Source organism: Schistocerca gregaria, chromosome 1 (assembly GCF_023897955.1).
Source record: "Schistocerca gregaria isolate iqSchGreg1 chromosome 1, iqSchGreg1.2, whole genome shotgun sequence".
Classification (NCBI taxonomy): Eukaryota; Metazoa; Arthropoda; class Insecta; order Orthoptera; family Acrididae; genus Schistocerca; species Schistocerca gregaria.
In genome coordinates, this window is record NC_064920.1 from 557,928,269 (window position 1) to 557,951,360 (window position 23,092).

Sequence of the window (23,092 nt, forward strand, 5' to 3'; positions counted from 1 at the left end):
CAGTGCTGCAATATCTATTATTTCCATGAAGATTCTTAGTGGCCGTCACCTTGTTCCTCTAACACAACTGTATTCTCTTGTCATTTTGTCCCCATTATCTACAGCACCTTTGGTTTTGTTTTAGTGCAGTATGATTTCGGGTTTGTGTTCACTTCCTTCACCATTCACTTGTCTCTCATTGTGCTGAGTAGAGAGAAGTATTACTACCTTTCCCTTCTTTGGAACATAGGAAATTAGGGTCAAGTCATTTGTGAAACCAACATTGAAGACTGAACTTCTCTCTTTCTGTTTGGCAAGAATTCATTCTCTTTCTTATTGGAACGCAAGGTAACAACCAATGTCGAGTTTCGTTTTAATAGTTCAGCAGTCAATGGGAAACTGGTAAAAAAATTATCAGTTGTTGCAACATGACTGTTATTCAGAAATGGTTCCATCAGATCCGAAACAACTCTCTATCCTTGATTCACTTCCCGAGCATTGTCCATCATTTCTGTGTAAATTTGGAACCGTAATAAGTAAGATGTCTTCACATCAGCACAAACCTAAATTTTAATGCCATACTTGCCAGGCTTCCTCTTCATATAAACCCTAAAAGGGCAGTTTCCTCGGTACGTTGCTAATCGTTCATCAGTAGTCACGTATTCATAGGGATAGAAGTTCTTGCACAAGTTAGAATGAAATTTGGTTTCTTTAATACTCTGTGCTCTTGTGTCTCTGTTGTCAACAGAGGCAACATTACCTCCCCACAGATCGGAAGCACTTGTAGGACGTCCATGAGTTCGACCAGCTCCTATTAGAATTGCTAATACAGCCTACACTTCAGTTGCATTTATATCTCTCCATGTCATTCATGTCATTTTGTTCGAAGAATGAGCTGCATTCGACAAAGAAATTACTCGTTTGACTTTCCTGTTGGTTTCTTCTACAATGATGCTAACGATTTCCGGTGAGATAAATAATAAAAATGTCTATGTTATTGTTTTGATTGTTTTTCCATCATTCATTGGGCCAAGTGTTACGTTCAAAATGTTGCGACGTCGAAGCCGCCCACCTTTTGGTGGCTCACTAGAAAATTGTAGTCCACTTCTAGAAACAAACAAATATCCAGGGTCTTCTTCTTCATCATCATCCTCTTCTTCTTCTACTACTTGTTCACGTGAATGTGAAGTGTCTTCTGATATTTCATCATCTGCTTCATCTGATGCTATTATATGGTCTTTGCCAAGAGGTTCTATAAATTCATTCAGTTCATTATCAATTTATCATTCATTTTCATTTTCACTGACATCAGATTTGTATAGGAAGTTCTTTGGACATCCTTATTTGCTGATGAAATACTGACTCGTGTAATGTAAGCTCAACAGTGAACGTCAAATTCAACTCAACAATAGTAACTAGCAGCAATAACAAACATTGGATCTATGGCAAAACCCAACAAAGAAGCTGAATGACAGATATATTTCCCAAAATCTTCTTTTTCTACAAATAAGAAAATAAGACGTTTCATACCAAGCGGGGTAGTCTCACGACCCCATCAATAAACGACTTGAATAACAATGATAAAGCCAAAAAAATTAGACAGAATGTGAATTCAACGTCAATAATTTTAGTACAAAGTTATGAAACCACAGGCATGTGGCCCTTCAGATAACATTACTATAGGGAAATACCCCGTTTGATAATGCGACGGTTAATCACGCGCGCATATCCTGTAATGATCCGTCGATCTAATTGTCTAAGCCTGTCGAAGAATCCTACGATGTTCCCATTGTGCATCCTTTCTGGAAGGTCCCGTGCCTGCTTTTGTCCTGAATCCATCTCGTCACTAATTGTTTAGTAGCTATAGTCAACTGCCAAGTGCAATCTGTTGGCACATAGCTTTCATGTCCCTCATGCCGATGATTCGAACATACTCAAGTAAAAAAGATGGTGGTATGTTGCACCTTCACTTCATTTTAAGAGATCTCCACATGAAAATTTGAAGTACGTTTAGGTACACCCAATAGCGTCCTTGCACCTTTCTTCGTCTGCTTCTTCTTCTTTTTTTTCTCATCAGTCTTCTGACTGGTTTGATGCGGGCCGACACGAATTCCTCTAATCCCTCTCGTGTGCAAACTTATTCATTTCAGAGTAGCACTACCAAACTACGTCTTCAATTATTTGCTGGGTGTATTCCCATCTCTGTCTTCCTTTACAGCTTTTGTCCTCTACAGCGCCCTGTAGTACCATGGACGTCATTGCCTGATGTCTTCACAGACGTCCAGTCATCCTGTCCCTTCTCCTTGTGAGTGTTTTCCTCTACGATTCTGCACAGAACCTCCCCACTACTTAATTCATCAGTCCATCTAATTTTCACAATTAGTCTGTAACACCACACTTCAAATGCTTCTATTCTCTTGTGTTTCGGTTTTCCACAGTCCTTGTTTCACTACATACAATGTTGTGCTCCAAACGTACATGTCTTCTTAAAATTAAGGCATATTTTTGATACTAGTAGACTTCTCTTGGACAGGAATGCCCTTTCCACCATTGATAATCTCCTTTTGAGGTCGCCATTGCTCCGTCCGTCATTGGTTATTTTGCTGCCTAGGTAGTAGAATTCCGTAACTTCACCTACTTCGCGACCAGTGACACTGATCTCGAAATTTTCCCTGTTGTCATTTCTGCCTCTCCTCGTTACTTTCATCTTTTTTGGATTTACTCTCAGTCTATATTCTGTACTCATTAGACATTTCATTCCACTCAGCAGATCATGTAATTTTTCTTGACTTTCAATCAGCATAGCAATGTGATCATCTATTATTATCACTGAAACCTTTTCACCATGAATTTCGGTTCCAATTTTCAACCTTTCCTTTATTTCCGTCATTGCTTTTTCGATGTACAGATTCAACAGTAGGGCCGAAAGACTACTCCCCTGCTATAAACACTTTTTAATCCGAGCACTTCGGTCTTCCACTCTTACTATTCCCTCTTGGCTCTTAAACATATTGTATATTATCCGTCTTTCCCTATAGCTTACCCCAAATTTTCTATGAATTTCGAACATCTTGCACCGTTTTACATTGTCTAACGATTTTTCCCTGTCGACAAATCCTATGAACGTACCTTGACTTTTCTTTAGTGTTGCTTCTGTTACTAATAAATTCGCCCGAACTGCCTCTCTGGTGCCTTTCCTAAAGCCGAAGTGATCGTCATCTAACACATTCTCCATTATCTTTTCCATTCTTCTGTATATTGTTCTTGTAAGCAACTTGAATGCAAGGGCTGTTGAGCTGACTGTGAAATAATTCTCGCTCTTCTCATCTCGTGGGGTCTTCGGATTTATGTGGATGACATTTTTCCGAAAGTCAGACGGTTTATCGCCAGTCTCATACATTCTACACACCAACGTGGATAGTCATTTTGTTTCCACTTCTCCCGATGATTTTAGAAATTCTGATGGAATTTGGTCTAGCACTTTTGTCTTATTTGATCTTAAGTCTGCCAACCCTCTTTCAAACTCTTATTCTAATATTGGATCGTCTATCTCTTGTATTACGGCTCCTGTTTTTTCTTGTATGACATCAGACAATTCTTTCCTGTCATACAGGCCTTCAGTATATTCTTTCTACCCATCCATTCTATTCTTTGGATATAACAGTGTAATTCCATTACATTCTTAATATTAGTAACCTTAATTTTAATTTCATTATAGCTTGTTTTATCTTTTATGTACGCTGACATGCTAGGTTAATCTCTACGATAATCATTTCTTTTCCAATTTCTTGACGTTTTCCGTGTAGCCGTAGCACCTTAACTTGCCTGCACTTGCTATTTACTTCATTTATGAGCCACTTGTCTTTCTATATTCCTGAATTTTCCTGTACGTTTCTGAAGTTACTTTTTTCACTGATATGTTACCCATGGTTTATTCGCAATTACATCTTTCGAACCTATGTTTTTCTTTTCAACTTCTTTTCTAGACGTGTTCATTCCTCTACAATTGAACTGCGACTGAGATATTCCTTACCGCAGCATCTACAGGCTTAGAGAACTCGGGCATATCTTCATTGCGTAGTACTTCCGTTCCCACTTCTTCGCGCACAGATACTTCCTGAACAGTCCCTTAAACTTCAGCCTACTCTTCATGGCTACCATATTGTGATCTGAGTCTATATCTGCTCCAGGGCACGCCCTACAATCCAGTATCTGATTTCGGAATCTCTCCATCTGTAGAACGACTTTTTTCTTGCTGAAAATATGCTCACATGACAATGAAATAAAATTTTCCAAAGGAAGTGATTTCCAGTTACTTCCTGTCAAAGTATATAATTCCTTTAGTATTTAGCGTGTTTCCAAACGAATATAACTTCTTTAAGGCTGCGTAGCATTTATTATATTAAACTTGAAACTATAAATAACACATCTGATGAAAGATCAGCTAAAACTGAAACGTGGCGTCTTCTCTTTATCTCTGACACCAACCGTGTGTTGGCTCTTCGCCTTACCTTTCTTTGCCGTGGCGTGATTGGCTACGTGAAGCTTAAAAGGAGCGGGCAGAGAGGGGTTGACAGCTCCCACCGTCCTTAATAAGTCACCATTCATAACACGGATTCCTACACCTTTTTTCCCTCCACCAGTGTGCCCCAAGGCTCCGTCCGTTCCCCCCTTCTGTACCTTTTGTACACGGCAGACATGCCGCCTCTGTCACCCCCCGTCCACCTTCTCCAGTTTGCCGATGACACCGCCACCTTGGACTCGCCCCCAACCTGCAGCTTTCCCAACACCTTCTCCAATCCCATCTTGACTAGTTCACCACTTGGTCCAACCAGTGGTTGCTCAAGGTCAATCCCTCCAAAACCCAGGCGATCATTGTAAGCAAAACCACCCCTTCCTTCCGCCTCCTTGATTTCTGTCTAACCATCTACAGCCGTCCTATCGCCCTCACCCCCACCCCTCAGTACCTCGACCGTCTCCTCTCCTGGACACCCCCCCCCCTTTCTCCAGACAATACAAGCCAAGGCACGCTCCCGACTGCGTCTCCTCAAGCTCCTTTCTGGCCGTATGTGGGGTCTGGAGCCCTTCACCATTCTACACACCTATGAATCCCACATCTGCCCTACTCTATGTTACGCTCATCTGGCTTGGATCTCCGCCCCATCTACCTTTTATAAATACCTTGAACGCCATGCTCTACACCTCGCATATTGCATCCGTCTCCCCTCCCCCAATTGGATCCTGTATGACCTAATTCCATTCCCCCACCTCCTCCTTTTCCTCGAACGGATATGGTTCCTCTACACCTCCCATAAACTCGATCCTTCTTACCCGCTTGTCTCACCCATCCTTTCCCACCCCCAACTGCTGCCGTACCTGTATTCCCATGTCCCACCTGCTCTCCATCTCTCCACCCTCCTTACCCTCTTCCAAGGTGGCTTCCACCCGCTACACCTCCCTGATGATGCCCTCCTTTCCTCTATCTACCCCTCCTACCTACTTTGATCCTCCCTCCCTCTTCTTGTGTTTTTCCTTTGGGCCCTCCTCCTATCCCCTCAGCCATTGGCATCATTGTTCTCCCCTTTCCCCCCCTCCTCCTTCCCCTCTCTGCAGGTCACCGGACTCGCACACGCTACGTGGACATTCGCGCACCAGAGACCATCGCCTTTAGTGTCTCGTGTGTGCTGTCGTGGTTAGTGTTCAATGTTCACCGTCACACTCCATCGTTCACCTCTGCCATCGACATCTTCAGTGTTTGTGCGTCGTGTCAAGAGTTTGTAGTGTGGATTGCCATCGAGTGTGAACGGCTTCGTGCTTTTTATGTTCATGTGTCACTGTTTTTTCCCCTCCATTTTGTTCCAACTCATGTGTCTTCTCTGTTGTACCATTGTAATATCTTGGCTGAAGAGCGGCGTATTGTGCTGCTGCCAGCCTACCTGCTTTTATACGGGTATTAAAATCACAATGAAGAAAAAAAATGAAGGGGGCGGACAGGTCGGTTTGCAGCGAGGTTGGAGGGAGTTACGAGCTCGTCCGGGAGAGGGCAGTACTCTCCTGTACTGAGGGTGGGAGGGCCACGGCGGCAGCAGCGAGCAGTCAGCCCTGCAGCAGTGCGGAGCCGCTGTAGGTTTGGCGTGACGCTAAGGAGCGACGTAGCTGAGTGGGTCGGCGGCTCGAGGCGGCGAGGCCACGTTGGCGTAGCGAATCCGAGGTTAGCAGCATCCGCAGTGGGGGCCGCTGCCGTCCGGGGGTGGTTTAGGAATGCGTGTGGCTGCATCCTGTCATGTGACATCACACAGTATGGTCAATCCTCGTGCTACAGTGACTGACGGCGTCCTTTCTAGCTGTTGAGCCATTTTAAATTCTGTACTCCGAAATACCTAGTTGTTGGTGGTTATTTTTCTGTTGGGAGCCGTTCCCTGCTGTGATTGGACTACTTCAAAATCGTTTAAATGGCTCTGAGCACTATGGGACTTAACTTCTGAGGTCATCAGTACCCTAGAACTTATAACTACTTAAACCTAAGTAACCTAAGGACATCACACACATCCATGGCCGAGGCAGGTTTCGAACCTGCGACCGTAGCGGTCACGCGGTTCCTAACTGAAACGTCTAGAACCGCACGGCCACACCGGCCAGCGGACTACTTCACTTTCTGGCTTAGCCGCACCCGAGTTATGTCTCTTCTATACCGCTGTTCGTATTTAAATCAGTATGTTGTAAATGTTCATGTGGTGCATGTCAAAGCTTGTGAATTTATAATGAGTTTCTCTTGTTGTGGCAGACACATACCATGCAAAATGTTTTAAAGTGAAGCCAGTGAAAAACACTAAGTACGTATAGTATTTCTGTTAGTGGTCTTAAATTCAGTCTGGGAGGTGTCATTATTAACACTGTAAATTTCAAATCTTCCTGCAGAACGTTACAGGTGTTCCATGTTACATAGGTTAGTTAAGTCACTTACTCACCCAGTGTTTCTACAACTTGAATTGTGTAAATAAATACTAATATGCTGTTAGTTTGCAATGTGGTTACCTAAAGAGGAAAGGTAGAATTATGTATCAACTCCTTGTCTGAAAGTTTTTCTATGAACTACAATGCGAGGTGTGTGGTATTCACCGAAATAATTGATTCGTCCGATATATTAATTCAGTGTTTGCTATCTTAAATTAGTACTCGGTAGAAGGATCACGGCTGTACAAAACACACAACGCTTTATTTTAAATTTATTAGGTTTTCCATATGTTATAGGGTGCAACTTCTTTGTCTATGTCGCTTCCGAGGTTGCCTATGGTACTGTCGCCATCGGACGCTATCAGCGCAGCGAGCCTACGTACGCTCTTTCAAGGGAGCCGTAGCGCAACAACACACTGTTGATGAGAAAGTGCTTTGTTCAAAAACCTTTTTTAAGTTGTCAGTCATGCTGTTTTAAGAAAGAGATAGTAAAGTGTATTGACTCTGCTGGGGCCATCAGGTTGCTGAAGAGACAAACTAAAATTGCTGTTTGAACGATCTGTTTTCTCTGTTTTTCTCGAAAATAAGTTTGTTTATATGCTGCAAAATTGTATGTTGCTTAAAGCCTCCTTGAAAAGAAACTGGTTGTATCCTTGTGATGGTTAATATTTTATAGAACTGCGGTATTTGAATCAGCAGTTTTAGTTCAGTTCAGATATAGTTTCATTAGCGTATCTAGGAGCGAACTTCGTTTTACGTTCAGTCACTCATAGATAAACATTCAATATTTTTACGAATTTGCGCTTTTAATTATTGCGTTTGAGTGTGACTGTTATAATTCATGGACTAATCGCTGGTGGCTCTAATCTATAAATTCAATATATTATCAGTTTTAGTTTTTCGCTTTGTTGTTATACTTTATTTAAATAAAATTTACTGGCTAAGGACTGATTAATGTAGTCTGAATATCTGTGCTAATACCAGTGTGCTGTGCTGTTATTCTAGTGTGTCGTGCTAAATAAAGGAAGTGAAAAGGGTATTGTTATAGTGTATCTTTAAATGGGTCTGATCCTCCTACCCCCGCAGCTATGTGCTCTGGAAACAACTATCACACGCTTTATATGCTAACATTGTAAAAATAATCTTGCTGCAGCACGATGAAGATTTTCTGCATCGTATTATCATCAGTGATGTGTGGACATTTCACCTAAGTTAAAATGCGGAGAGACATAATGTGTTCATCTGCGGATCATCAAATCCCCACGTGATCGAACAGCTGCAGTGGGACCCCGCTAAATTGAATTGTTTTGGTGTCATATCCCAGCGGAAAGTGTATGGACCTTTCTTTTTCGGTGCAACAGTTGTGCCTAGCGTTTCTTATCTTGATGTGATAAAACTATGGCTGCTTCTCCGACTGAAAGTAGCTGAACAACATAACTTTATGTGACAGCAAGATGGTGGGCGAACTGACTGTAATAACTGAGTAGCCGCGCAGTCACAGGCGTCTTGTCGCGATTCGCATGGCCCTCCATGTCGGAGGTTCGAGTCCTCCATCGGGAATGGGTGTTTGTGTTGTCCTTAGCGTAAGTTAGTTTAAGCTATATTAATTAGTGTGTAAGCCTAGGGACCGATGACATCAGCAGTTTGGTCCCATAGCACCTTACCACAAGTTTCCAAAATAACTGAGTATTAACTGAGTATGCAGCTAGTTAAACGACATTGTGGATTGGCTGCAAGGGGCAGCATGACAGAGTTCGTTTCCCATAACCTCCACGGTTCCTGATTGCATGTCATGTGAATTTTAGCTCGAGGGGATCATAAAGTGTCATGCGTCTATGCGTCCGCTACCAGGTGATCTATCTGACTTATCGAACAGGACTGAAACTATTTTGCAACAGTGATTCTAGGCTCATAGATCAAGGTTCGGGCAGAATTTTCCCTATCAACTCGATGTCTACCACGTGAGGAATAGTGCTCATATTGAATACTTGTAAGAAAGACAGTCCTAGCTGCTCTTTAATTTGATGTATTATTTATAATTGCAAGTTGAATGTAATAAATGCTACACAGCTTACAAACAGGTATATTCATTTTTAAACACACTCCGTTAAATATGAAAAATGAGATTCCTGTAAAACAATAAATGCTGTACGGTGCTAAACGTGATTATTTTAGTAAATTTGTTTAATTACTGTTGACTAGATGGAGCTGTATCCAGTGGCAAATGCTCTTAAGGCGACTGAAGTATTAACTTCCAATTACACGAATATAGCAAGAATTGCGACAGTCTCTGTGTTGCGTTTATAGTGTTAGATGTCTGCAAATGATGTCTACATTGCAGTTCTTATAATGTCTAGGACATTGTATAGGATCACACGGCAGCGGCATACCGTGGCAGCCACTGCACCTGTTCTACTCTACCTCGCTCCTCGCTGCCGCAGAGGGACAACGGTCGGAGATCCAGCTACCTGCAGCGGTCCTGCAGACATCCGCAATACCTCCGACCGCCTGCAATAATAATGTCGCTGGCGAAATTCTTAATCCTAAGCAAACTTCCGCGACGAGTCGGGAAGGCAGCGCCGTTGGGGGGAGGCGGCGGGGAGGTGGGTAAGAAGGCGGATATCGCGGAGGCCACGCACGTAGCGCCGCCCCCCGCGTGTTGATTCAGCAAGCGAGCCGGCCGCGCCGTCCGTGTGGGGCCGGGACGCAGAATGGCGTGCGCTCGAGTCCCAGATTAAAAACGGTAGGGGAGCGAGCGAGGAGGAGACAGCAGGAGGTAACGCCCCGTCTGGGACCGTCCCGCGGGATCAATTACTGCGTGTTGACCGCCGCTGCGGGCGCGCCCGTCTGCAGGCTCGGTACGCCTGCAGTGTCGTGGGTTTTCATTACGCACGTACCCTGAAATCAGTCATTATGTTTCCTGCTGCACACAGCACCAATCAGCTGTCTGTGTTGTCCTGAGAAATGATGTGAACAGTAGTAAACACCCCTAAATCTATTTTTCAGATACGTACCGGGTGATCAAAAAGTCAGTGTAAATTTGAAAACTGAATAAATAACGGAATAATGTAGATACAGAAGTACAAATTGACAGACGTGCTTGGAATGACATGGGGTTTTATTAGCACCAAAAAAATACAAACGTTCAAAAAATGTCCGACAGGTGGCTCTTCATCTGATCAGAATAGCAATAATTAGCATAAAAAAGTAAGACAAAGCAAAGACGATGTTCTTTACAGGAAATGCTCAATATGTCCACCATCATTCCTCAACAGTAGCTGTAGTGGAGGAATAATGTTGTGAACAGCACTGTAAAGGATATCCGGAGTTATGGTGAGGCATTGGCGTCGGATGTTGAGTTTCAGCATCCCTAGAGATGTCGGTCGATCACGATACACTGGCGACTGCAGGTAACCCCAAAACCAATAGTCGCACTGACTGAGGTCTGGGGACCTGGGAAGCCAAACAGGACGAAAGTGGGGGCTGAGTACACGATCATCACCAAACGACGGGTGCAAGAGATCTTTGACGCGTCTAGTAACACTTTTTTTTTAGTTATAATAAAACCCCATGTCATTCCAAGCATGTATGTCGATTTTTACTTCTCTATCTACATTATTCCGTGGTTTATTAAGTTTTCAAATTTATGCTGTGTTTTTGATTACCCGGTATATAACGCCGCAACCATTTTCGTTCAATACAAACATCAGACAATGACTAGCACGTTTCACACATCTCTGAGTCATGACAAAAGTGCTTTTTTGCCGTTTTAAGAAAATTTGTTACAAAGTTTGTTGGTAATTTTTGCATGTTACGCAATAATATTCTTTTAGAACTAAACAAGTTGCGACGTAATAAATGTACCTGAAATACAGTCATGGTTATGTTGGTTTACATTCGCTTTATTCAGCATTATGGCTCAACAATAATTCATAAGCCAAGTTCATTAACCACATGGTGTTTTGCGTCCTACGCAAGCACTGCCTTCCGCCGCCGGTGGATGTTCCGAATTGTATGGTCACTGAAACTTTTCCGTTCCTAAAAATTTCATCGTGAACTGTGCCGGATATTTTCCATTGTGACTTGCGGATTGGCGGATCGAGCGTTGGAGAGTGAAGTAAATACTGTGGAATTTAGAAATGATTGGAAAAGGTAAGCCTGTATCAAAGACAAATAACATCTATCATCACCTATTAAATACAAAACTGGTGCACCGATTCTACAGAACAACTGTCCACATAAGTATAGGGATTACATTAACAGCGAAGAAGAGACCATGAAAAGTAGTGATATAGCGACGATTGTTCCACATATTCGATAGGTTAGTTTTATCTTTGATAGACGTCGATAGTTTACTTTTATCTCTGACATAGGATCGTCTCCTCCGATCACCTCCCCGTCAGTCGCCAAGACTCAACATAACGAGGGGCCCGTTATGTTCAGTGCAGAGGTGGTCATGAAAGACTCTCCGTGTCGCATGGAAACCAAAACCCAATACAATCAGGTTACAATCGCTGCAGTGTGGTTTGCGGCATAATCATTTTAACTTAGTAAAAACTTGATCTGAGCTGGGATTCCATGAGCGACAAAAATGTCACCATAGGAAGTTACATGCTGGCTGATACGGCAGTGGCACCGTGGACGGTTGTTTCTACAATCTGCAATAAAATTTATATAGGCACCTTTTTCTTCATCACATCAGTTGTGACGATTCAGGCGGACAAAGCTGTCGCCACTCAGGTTATTACATTAGAGTTAAGCCAAGAATCCAATAACAACAAACAAAGGGGTTATCACGTTTTTGGTTCACCAGTTTCAGTTTTGACTTGTTCATTAATCTGTAGCTGAATAGTGAGAAAGTTAACCATCATCAGGATTTTGCATCTATAGCCATATAGATTTTACTTAAAGCCAAATATTTAACCCGTTACTCAATTGTAAAGTAGTCGCTGGTATGAAGCTGTTGTATACATGAGTGTTAGATAATTTAAGGAATCACCAGAGCGACCCATTCAAGAGCACTACCCGAGTGTTTGGGATCCCCACCAAACTGGATTGATGGAAGACAAAAAGCAAGTCGCAGGTGGGCTGCTAGATGTGTTACCAGCAGGTTCTATCAACACGCGAGTAGTACGGAAATGCTTCGTGAACTCAAACGGGAAACCCTAGTCAGCGTAAGAACCACGAAGGCAAGAGAAACTAGGACTCGTGAGGTGAAGTATATAGTCATTTATTCCTTGCTCCTTTTGCAGGTGGAACAGGGAAGATACTTCGTAGTATCTTCCGCCACACACCATACGATGGTCACGGAGTATGTATGTAAATGTAATTGTGGAATAGGGGAAGTGTTTACTGGTTGTAAACTGGCACGCTACACGTTTTTTAAGGCCATCTGGTTAAATGTGCATCGCACTCATCTTGAGCTATAACAGCATGTCGCAGAATTTCTACTTACTCCTGTTCCTGTACTTCTTATCGAAACTTGTTATGTTGCCGTATTTAAAAAAAAAAGAAATTCCGTTCGCAATGTGACACTTCGTAGAACATAGTCGTGACGATGTAATGCACATCTGAGAGCAGGTTCACTGTTCAGCAGCGAGAAAGCATTTATGCGTACTGATCTTTGACGCTAATGCCAAGTTTCAAAATATAAACGGTCCAATGACGAAGCTTCATAAGATGTATTAATTTATGTAGCCTTTCCTAATACTGCGTCACAGTGAACACATATATTTATGTGGGAAGAAGGCGATACGTTCCTCCCAGGCGGTAATATTTACTAGGGAACTTGCTTGAAGGTCCAATGACGAAGCTTCATAAGATGTAATAATTTTTCCTAATACTACGTCACAGTGAACACATATATTTACGTGGGAAGAAGGCGATACGTTCCACCCAGGCGGTAATATTTACTAGGCACTTGCTTGATTGTGTAAGCTGTTGATCATGGATGAAAATGTTTCTCCATTCTATAACTATTACCTCTGAAGCAACATCACTCTTCGGTGGGTCAAATAAAGATCAAATTATTGAAAAGAGGGACATCTGAAGATTATTCGTGCTCATGTAACTTTCAGGTGGGAACAGAGGGATTATTACGATTAATGTTCGCCCCGTGTCTATTTTCCTCACGGGCACTCACAGGAGTACTATAACCGAGAGTTTCGTCGTTGTTCGGTTGTGGGCCTAAGCAATGATTTCTCTGTCTGGGAAAGGAACTTAGTGTGTTACAATTTTGTATGTGAAAAGAAGTGTGCCCCGCGTCCCTTTCTCAGGGTCCCGAACGAGGAGAGCTTTCTGAACGGCAGCTTATCGTAAGCTATCAGCGCAGAACGACCCCAAGTTGTGACTCGCCTCCTCCTCCTTCCCTCCCTCCCCCCTCTCCTACATTCCACAGTGCCCTACACTCCAGCCGTCCCCTATCGTCCTTCACGGGCTATTGGGACCGGCCGTATCCCTAAACGGCAGGCTTTATTGACTTACTGACCCACTTGAATAGAGTTGGCCGATCCCATCACTTGCCAACTTACTCGATAACCTGCCTCCCGGTGGCGTGTTTACCGCCATATCCGACTGTGCGCTACGCCTCTCATACACCGAGTTTCCCATCTTAGGACAAAGTAGTGCTATGATGTTGTCATGAAACACAACGCGCTCGATTCTCACATTATGTGATCGATTATTTTTCTTTGTGGTGCTTGGAAGGTAATAGATTGATACCGTGAAATAACAAGAGCTTACTGCGAAAATGTTGAAAGAGCACGGCTCTTACAGATTACCTGTTAAGTGTTTTACGTGAATCGGGAGTCTGTTATGTTTGAGAATCACGGAATTGCTGATGCATATGGAAGAAGAAGGTACTGGTAGCACGAGAAACGTGCTATTGTTTTGTGCCAATGTTTCAGATTCACCTTATTACGAATGTTATAAGCAATACAGGAGGTTTTCGTATGAAGTTCATTTTACTGACACAATCCCTTCATAGTTTTCACACTATTACCGATCATCAGTCATCTTAACAACGTAGAGAATGAAAGCTAGGCATCGTGGATTGATGAACAACGCAAAACATTCACATACTGCATTTAAAGCTTTGCTTCATCTTAGATTGACCGACGATGGGCATAAAATGTATAAACACGGTATAGCTAACATCATTTTTTTTTTTTGGTAGTTACATATTCTACACCTGTACATTGCTTGGTGTGTATTAGGATACAGAAGGCCTTCAAACAGGTTGTGTTTCCCAGAAGAAAGGATAATAAAAGAAGATTAATGATGATAAACCTGTGATGATACACGGTATGTGGCAAGAAATTTACGATGGGTTGGTATGTGACAGGATATTGAAAAGTTTGTGATGTATACGGGGTGATGAGCTGTACCTACCTACGCCGTTTAATGCAACCCGCATAACATCTGTGCTAGGAAAGGTATACAACTGGGCGACAGCCACGTAAGCGATGTGCGAGGGCTATTGCGAAAGTAAGATTCAATCTGTGCCCGGAGTGGAAAACACAGGGAAAATCCGAAGAACCCCTGCACAGATGTGTGGGGTAGGGTCTCTACTATGCCCGTTGATAGCATCACGTCGTTTTTTTTGCAGTTCTGAGCGCACAGTGAGCACATAAAGATGCCTAGAAAATAGTATCTCCCGCCCGCTATTAGAGCCTGGTGAGAGATTTCACGTGATGTCACGCAGCCTGCATAACACGACTGTCATGCGTTTCCTTCTTCAAGACAATTTTCAGCCTCACTCTGCAGGGACAAAAACGATGCCCCCACAGCGTTTTCGATAGGAAGTTTTTGATCATCCCGTAATTGGCTGCCCCTACATTTCACCTCTGCTCACATCAACCTCTGGCACAGACAACGAGCTGTAGACCAGCGTAGAGAATTGGCGAAAAGCACAGATCTCTGCCTTCGATGATGAGAGTATTGGAAAGTTGATAGAATGCCATGACAAGTGTCCAGTTCAGAGAGCGACTATTTAGAAAATTATCTTGTAATGTAGTTAACGATAGCAAACAAAACACTTTTTTTTTATTTTCACTGTCGTTTCTATTTTGCGACTGATCGGATCTTACTTTTCGAATAACCCTCGAAAGTTTCCCCTCAGAGGTTTGAGTGAAGGTTAGCCAACGGAATCGTACTGTAGAAAATTGGAGTGAGGAATGGCACTGAGTTACAACTTATTTTTGAATCAAGGTACACCTTACTTCTGCAGTACTTTTACAGGTGTCTCCAATCTTCCTTTGTGTTATTAGAGGTCTAGACACATAGGTTTTAGACGCTGCCGTTTATAGTACTTAATTTTTAGTAAATGGCCCGATCAGAAGCAACTGTAAATTTATTCCGTTTATAGTGGTAACCAGGTGTAGAAGTATGAAACTTGAACTTCTCTGTAGATGGTGCTAGCCGTCATTAGGGGCCATGAGATCACGTCTGCAGCGCCATCTGCTTTCTGTAACAGCTGACGACGAATGTCGACACACAGTGATCCAATTTACATACATCGGTATTTGTTTCAACTGCAGTTTGCAGAATTGCATTGAATGCTTGTCGAAACTTTCGGAGAACGTGCACTTGCGAAAACACAGTGTTTCGAATGGTTCAAATATTCTAAAGTGGTGATTTTGACGTGAGAAACGATGAGCGAGGGAAACCACAGAAAAAATTCGAAGAGAACGAATTTCAGGCCTTATTGGATGAAGATTATACTCAAACTCAACGCGAATTCGCGGAAAAATGGAATGCGTTTGATTGAAAGCGATGGGAAAGGAGCAGATAGTTGCAAAATTGGTTCCGCGTGAACTAAATGAAAGACAGAAAGGAAATAGAAAGACCACTTGTGAAATTCTGAACGCCAGATACAAAATGAAGTCATTTCTTCATTGAATAGTGAAAGATGAAAAAATGGATAAATTTTGAAAATCCTAAGCGTCGTAAATCATGGGTGAATCCGGGCAAACCATCGACATACAGTACAAGATCAAACCCCTTTGGAAATAAGAGAATCCTCTGTCTTTGGGATAAGAAGGGTGTCCTCTATTATGAGCTGCTAAAACCTCGAGAAACCGTTAACATATTTGGTATGTACAGCAAATAATCGATTTAAATCGAGGATCACGTGAAAAAGGACCGGAATATGGAAAAAGCAACACAAAGTCATATTGCTCCATGATAACGCTCCATCACACGCAGCAAAATGGGTTAGGGAAGCGATCGAGATATTCTGTTGGGAAATACTAGGGCATGCAGGTTATTCTCCAGAATTTTCTCCGTCTGATTATAATTTGCATCACTGGGACATATTCGCGCAGAAAAGCGCCCTAATTCGTATGAAAATGTACGGAAATGGCACTATGACTGGTTTCCTTCACAAGATGAACTAATTTTTCGGCGTGGCATTCATAGCCTGCAGGTGTGGTGGGAAAAATGTGTATTTTTGAATTAAATATTGCTTATCAGTTTCAAAATACGGCCGTGTAATTATTGTAGCCAAGTCTCGATTTCATAGTTCTACTCCTGGTAATCTTTCGTAAATGGTTCAGAAACGTTGCCTTTTATAACATGCCTGATCATGCGAAACAACGAAACTAACAGGAGATATCAAAATGGGAGATGCTGAATATACAACATTTCGGTATATACCCAACGAAAAAATTAATAAGTGACTCGCTGTCTTAACGTGCTAAAGTAGTTTCATAAACAAAATTAGTACAATAGGACTAATATGTCATCACTGAGCAAAGTAGGGCAGTAGTTAGCAGAGTGGACTTGCATTCGGGAGGTCGACGGTTCAAATCCCCGGCCAGCAATCCAGATTTAGGTTTTCAGGGATTTCCCTAAATAGCCTAAGGCAAATCCCAGAATGGCCAATTTCCAAATCCGAACTTGTGCTCCGTCTCTAATGACCTAGTTGCTTCCTAAGATACCTGTATATACTTTACCAGTTATTCTGCGGCATTCTTACAATTTTCTTCTTATCTCTAGAGCGAACTGGCCACCATTGCTCTGCCATGGGGGTTCGGATTAAACGATATTGGTAGGGGCAGCTGGATCACACTGCAAGGAGGAATTTTTGAATGTTGGGCTCCATAAGGTTCCCTTTCCGTGTTGCGACCGATGAATACAAAATTATAAAGAATGTCGCAACCAGTCGCGGAAACATAATTTATTTATCTTGTTGCAAATCGATTTCGACTGATATCAGTCATCATCAGTGCGAAAACAAATACAAGAGCCAGGGGATTAGCAACAACTACTTTATCAAACGAAAAAATGACGATAAAACGTTGTTACATCAATAACAACTTATACAAAAGTTTGAAATTACAATTCAAAGTCATAAGATACCATTTTTCTAACCGGTATATGCCATAAGTAGAAGTACTGCCGTTGGCAGATTCCTGTCATGAAGTGACACATCATAGGTCAACACTACAACAAGAAAACATGAGGTGGCGCCACGTTGCAATAAGTGCCCTTTATGTACACACAAAAGTAATGTAAAATATAAGCAATAAAGAATATATCATATTGCAGAAAATTAGACAGTGACAGTAATCGATAATACCAATTCAAATAATGAGAACAAGTGAAAATGTGTGGACATTGTATGTCAGTTGATCTAATATATACTTCAAAACTACGATCGTCAAACTTGTAAGAAGAGATAAACTCGCTAAAAATATGATTCCATTCACACAAATATAGGAAATGATACTTATTTGTCATAATGGCGAAATCGAATAGTGGTATCAATGGCCATCTGCCGTTCTACATACGAAATTGTAGTGTTGAACTCTGATGTATCACTTCATGATAGAGGTCTGCCAAGGACAGTACTTCTACTTACGACATGTATCGGTTAGAATAATGGTATGTTATGACTTTGAATTTTAATTTCAGACATCTGTATAAGTTTTAATTGAGATAACTATGTTTTATTGTCCTTTTTCGTTTGTTGAAGCTGTTGTTCTTTGTGCCCTGTCTCTTGCATTTGTTTTAGCACCGATGATGGCTGATATCAGTTGAAATCGCTTTGCAAGATAAATAAATTATGTTTCCGCGACTAGTTGCGACATTCGATGTAATTTTATGTAGGAAGTTTATGGAAGAATTTACGGACGCCTCGATTAGGCAAAGGCTTTAGTACCAACAGTGAACATTGTTTTGCAAGGTCTTAACTTTTTGACTGTGGTTGAAACGCTATAAAAAAGTATATAAAAATCTTAATAGCAATATACATTGCTGCTTTTTCTCTCAAAACCACTTATCTCCCCTGTAGTCTCAACATCTTCAGTATGGTTTTTGAACCTCCATGGAGATTAAGAAGACACATCGCGAGCATACGTCCCTGGGCGCGGTGCGAACATGGGACAGAGTGACTTCTGGGCGGAAGACGGGATGAGGTAGAGGGGGGGGGGGGGCAGACAAAAGCGCTACAAAAGATCCGAAGCAGTCAGTCGATCCGGGTACCTGATTACAGCAACGTGGTCGCTTGCTGAAATATAGCGCTCGTTGGACAATGACATCCTGTCGTTCACCCACGAACTAAACGTCATGAATTGGGCCGGGAGGAGCTGAAGAAACCAATGCCATTATAACTTGAAACTCTTCTCGAACATTGATTTACTTCTAAGAAAACCGTGTGCGTAAGGATTTTACAAAGATGCAATTTGTCTAGAACACATAATTTGGGGCTGTGCCCAGTAGGTTATTGAACAGATCTCACCTCTCTTAGTGGGCTGCTTAGCTTACGAGAGGAGTACTCACCACTGAGCACGTGCACGCGAGCGCTGTCAGGCGCGACGTTGGAGGGTGTGCACGTGTAGAGGCCGGTATCTGTGGGCACCGCCTTCTGGATCAGCAGCCGGCTGGTGGTGGCGGCGCCCTTCTCCGTCACCAGGCTCACCCCTCCACGTGGCGAGTCGAAGCTGATAACCTGCGAATAACACGCAATATCTGTGGCCACCGCCTTCTGAATCAAAGCTCGAATATCTAACAGTGGCGCATTTGTTACTAGGCCAATACCGTCTTTCAGAGTGCCGAAGCTCATTAAGAGCGGAAACAGAAAGGTAATCAATTTTCCGTGCCCTAGAGTGTCAAAATAGCAGTATCTCTGTTTTGTCCATCTGTCTGTCTGTCTGTATGTCCGACTGTTAAGAGCCCTTTTCTCTCAGGGAAGAGTAGACGTAAGAAGTACAAGTTGATGTCATATACAAATGGTTATGGTCGCTTGGTGGTGTGAAAATTTTAAGCTCTTGAGTCAACGCAATCAAAAATGCAGCCATTTATGTTACCTACTTTGAAACTCTAAAACTCAATCATCAAAACGTATAGGGTACTTCCCTTTGACGTAGAATTATGAAATTTGGCAGGAAGTAAGGTTTCACAGTACATGTAAGGGAAAATTTCGAAATTGTTGATTTGTGATTATAACACATGAAAACAATATACCTCTTCTCATGTGTTATCCGACTTCAAACATGAAATTTAAAGATTCTAGAAAGTCATTGAATGTTTGGGAACGATATCTCGGCAGTATCAATGTCGTCAACAGTCAAATATCTACAATTTCCTCGATTCCAGGAATGCATAAACTGTCTATATACATAATTAAGTTAGTATGGATCCCTTAGTGGGCGAGTCCTACTCGTACATAGCCCGCTTTTTGTAGGCACTACCGTCGGTATGAGCAGATAAGTTACACCTGTGCTAACATTTCATAACGGGTACAACAAGCTGCCGTGGTAGTCCAACTACATAAAATTAAAACTTAATGTTGTCAACTCTGCAGAGGCGAATTAGATTGGTAGTCACAGAGCTTTTCTCCATTACACGACACGCTATGGGCCACAGATAATATCCTCTAACCAGATATTTAAAATAAAACTAAAAACAAAATTAATTAATATTTGGCGTCCATGGTGTTCTGAATAATCTGTCAGATGGAGTGTAGATACGCACTTCACTATCGGCAGGCTGGAAACTCTATGCTGGTCACCTGGATAACATCATAACTCATCTTGCCCCTTATGAAAATTACATTTCGAGAGAAGGTATTTCTATCTGTCGTACAGTAAAACTGTAAACAGGTGCTTTGTGTGATTGTTATATAACATAAAATGAAGCTGCAGACCCAATGTTTCTTTATATTTTTGGCATAATTTTTTATGAAAAATCCTTTCTTTCTTAAAAATAACGCTAATCTCTTCAATAATTACACCCATCAACAGCCATTTTGCACCTGGCATGGAATATGTAAATATTTATGTACAATGGTGTGTAGAATCTGATTCTATCTTTCAAAATGTTCTGCCACGTAAATTTTTTGTGTTTTTGAAATTTTTATTACTGTGTGGCCTTCAGTCACTTGAAATAATACTTTCCCAAACTGAGTGAAGCAAAATTGAAGTAAACTATATTTGATGGTCCGCAAATAAGAAAATTTATTAAAATTCTAACCTTTAATACAAAACTCGCAAATATGAAATTAACTTCTGATCTTCTTTCAGGACAATTGTAAGGGTCTTTTCAGTGACAGAAGAGATAATAGATACGTTTCCATTAAGAATGATCTGTTGGACAGCTGCAAGAAGATGGTGTGCAGAAAAGAATTCTCTTATCAATACATCTGTACCAAGAAAGGCCATTATCACATTCACCGTAACTCTTCGATGATAGGATGTTGTCAAAGAGAGTGATGAAACAGCAAAGAAAGGAAGGACATCGTTGCATTTTTAGAGTACCGGGGAACTAATTCAGGCCTTCTATTGGCGTTCCCTAGGTAGCTTAAGAAAATGCTGGGATGGTCCCTTCGAAAAAGGCACTGCCGATTTCCTTCTCCATTCATTCCTAATCAGAGCTTCTATAGTTCCAAATACGTATTTCCTGTTTGTTTTAATGGTTCAATGTACGCCAGTACAGTTTTCGAGTGTATGGATTATGATTATGATTATACCATGGAATTCAGCAGCCACAAAGTAGGTATATCCACCAGATTTAATGGTTTTAATGGTTCAATGTACGCCAGCCAGTTTTCGAGTGTATGGATTATGATTATGATTATACCATGGAATTCAGCAGCCACAAAGTAGGTATATCCACCAGATTAAAAACCAGAGGCAGAAAAAATGTTTAAAGTTGTTGAATACTGTAATAATCCCACTGTGCCCCACACTGCGGCACAATACTTGGCTGCTGAGAAGACCAGGCGCAATGTATGATTTGGGCAAGGTAACTACTGAAGTTCTCCATGTCATTCCACGCAGTTTTTTTAATAATATTGTTACGAGTTTTTATGTTGGCAGCAGTATTTACCAGATGTTTTCTATACGAAAGGGCGAGGTCATAAAGAAACATCTTAAAAACACTGCTGCCGAGATAAATACTCATAACAATACTATTCAAAAACTGTGTGGAATGACATGGAGAGCTTCAGTAGATATCATGCGCATATCGTCTATTGAACTGGTCGTCTCAGCAGCCGAGTATTGTGCCCCAGTGTGGCTAAACAGCTGCCACAGCAACCTGAGCGACGTCCAGTTGAACGACAGTACGCGGTTAATAACTGGACAATGCGACCAACACCAATTTAGTGGCTTCCACCCGCAGTCCGCAGATGCGAGGCCTTGCTTAGGAAACACAGTAAGCTACAGAAGAGCCTGGATTTATGTTTACGACGAAACAGGCTCCATTCAAGGAACCCACGGTAAGCAGAACATCTATACGCCAGTAATACTGGGGTGAGGTGCTGTGGGGTCAGAGAAGTCAACTTATTGAAAATCCTGAAGAGCATGAATAGTTCCGAAAATATAATTTTGATACTGCTGGCACAGAACTTGACTAGAAACTGTGGGTCAAACTGAACAGAGCTCACATTGGGCACGTTCGATGCGCAGACTCTCTTTACAAATGGCGTGTTACAGAGTCTCCAGATTGTGAGTGTGAGCCTCCGAACCAGACAGTCAAGCACATAAGAGATGAATGCCCCTTGCGTTCCTACCAGGGGAGTTGGAGCGACCTCATGAAAACTGATGATAGGGCTCTTATATGGATTAAGAACCTAGATATTGACATTTAGTTGGTTTTATATGTAGTTTTGTATTTTCATGTTCCTGTTATATATAGTAATAGTAATGTTATACACCTGCAATTTTAAACTGAATGTGAGCCATACGAATAAATAAATAAAACTCTAGAAACTATTGTCTTGATGCTCTCGTATAAATTGCAGCTACTGTTCTCACCAATGGAAGCTGGTTGTTGACCTCCTATCTGCCTTCCTTCCGTGCATCATTACGTTGACTGTGGTATTGCACTGTGGCGGATGGCAGAGCGACATATCACATTCTTCTTCTAGATGCCACTGGTCTGTGTAGCCTCATTGCCTCTCCTGCCCATCTCAGCAGATGAAATAAATATAGGTGTTACTGCGACTAAAAGAGTTTGCAATGTAGCGTTACTGGAATGTCGCCATATGTTCCCTTAGTGGTCCGTACGCTTTCAAAAAGAAATGCACCACCACACGGCTCTCCTAACGTGTCAGGTTTGTTTCGGGAAGTGGGGTACGTGTGTGTCTCTCGACGTCAAGTGATTCCAGTCCTATTCATTACATCTGGGAATGCCCAGACCGGCATGCGCATATCTTGCAAGTATCTGCGAGGTCACTCCATGCTTCGGGACGTTTTGAGGAAGTCATGATGGATCGGAACGAAGCGCCCGTCCTTCTGGTGTCTTTTTCAGTGCATACCACGACCTATAGACAACCTTCTCACAGCGAAGATGGGTTGTACACATAACAGTCAAAGTACCTACAAATCTGTTTATGTAAACGAGTTCCACATCAATGTAATTAAAGTCAAGTAGTCACCAAGCACACCACTGCCGTCTACACAACAATCGTATTTAAGCCAGAATTACCTTCCTCTGACAAGTAACATCTGCCAACTGGATATCATGCGTGAGTAAACTGTCTTAAGTGGTACAAAATCAATCACTCTGATGCTTTGCTCGTTAAAGGCATTCATTTTATCAATTTCCAAGTTGAATCTAGATAATTTATTCGGTGAGCATAGATGTTATTAAATTTACATTACACACTGAAACTATGTTTGAGATAGGTGTTCAAGTCCATATCTCAACAATTTGT

The 23,092-nt window shown here is 41.9% G+C and overlaps 1 protein-coding gene across 1 annotated transcript in view; it reads right to left on the bottom strand.

The window, feature by feature from the left end:
* The window catches only part of LOC126356354 (zwei Ig domain protein zig-8-like), a 763,413-nt gene that overhangs the window by 15,371 nt on the left and 724,950 nt on the right, over positions 1 to 23,092 (bottom strand). The window contains exon 5 of the mRNA XM_050007343.1: positions 18,715 to 18,883. Within this exon, the coding sequence (XP_049863300.1) occupies positions 18,715 to 18,883 (169 nt within the window). The remainder of the gene's footprint in view (positions 1 to 18,714; positions 18,884 to 23,092) is intronic.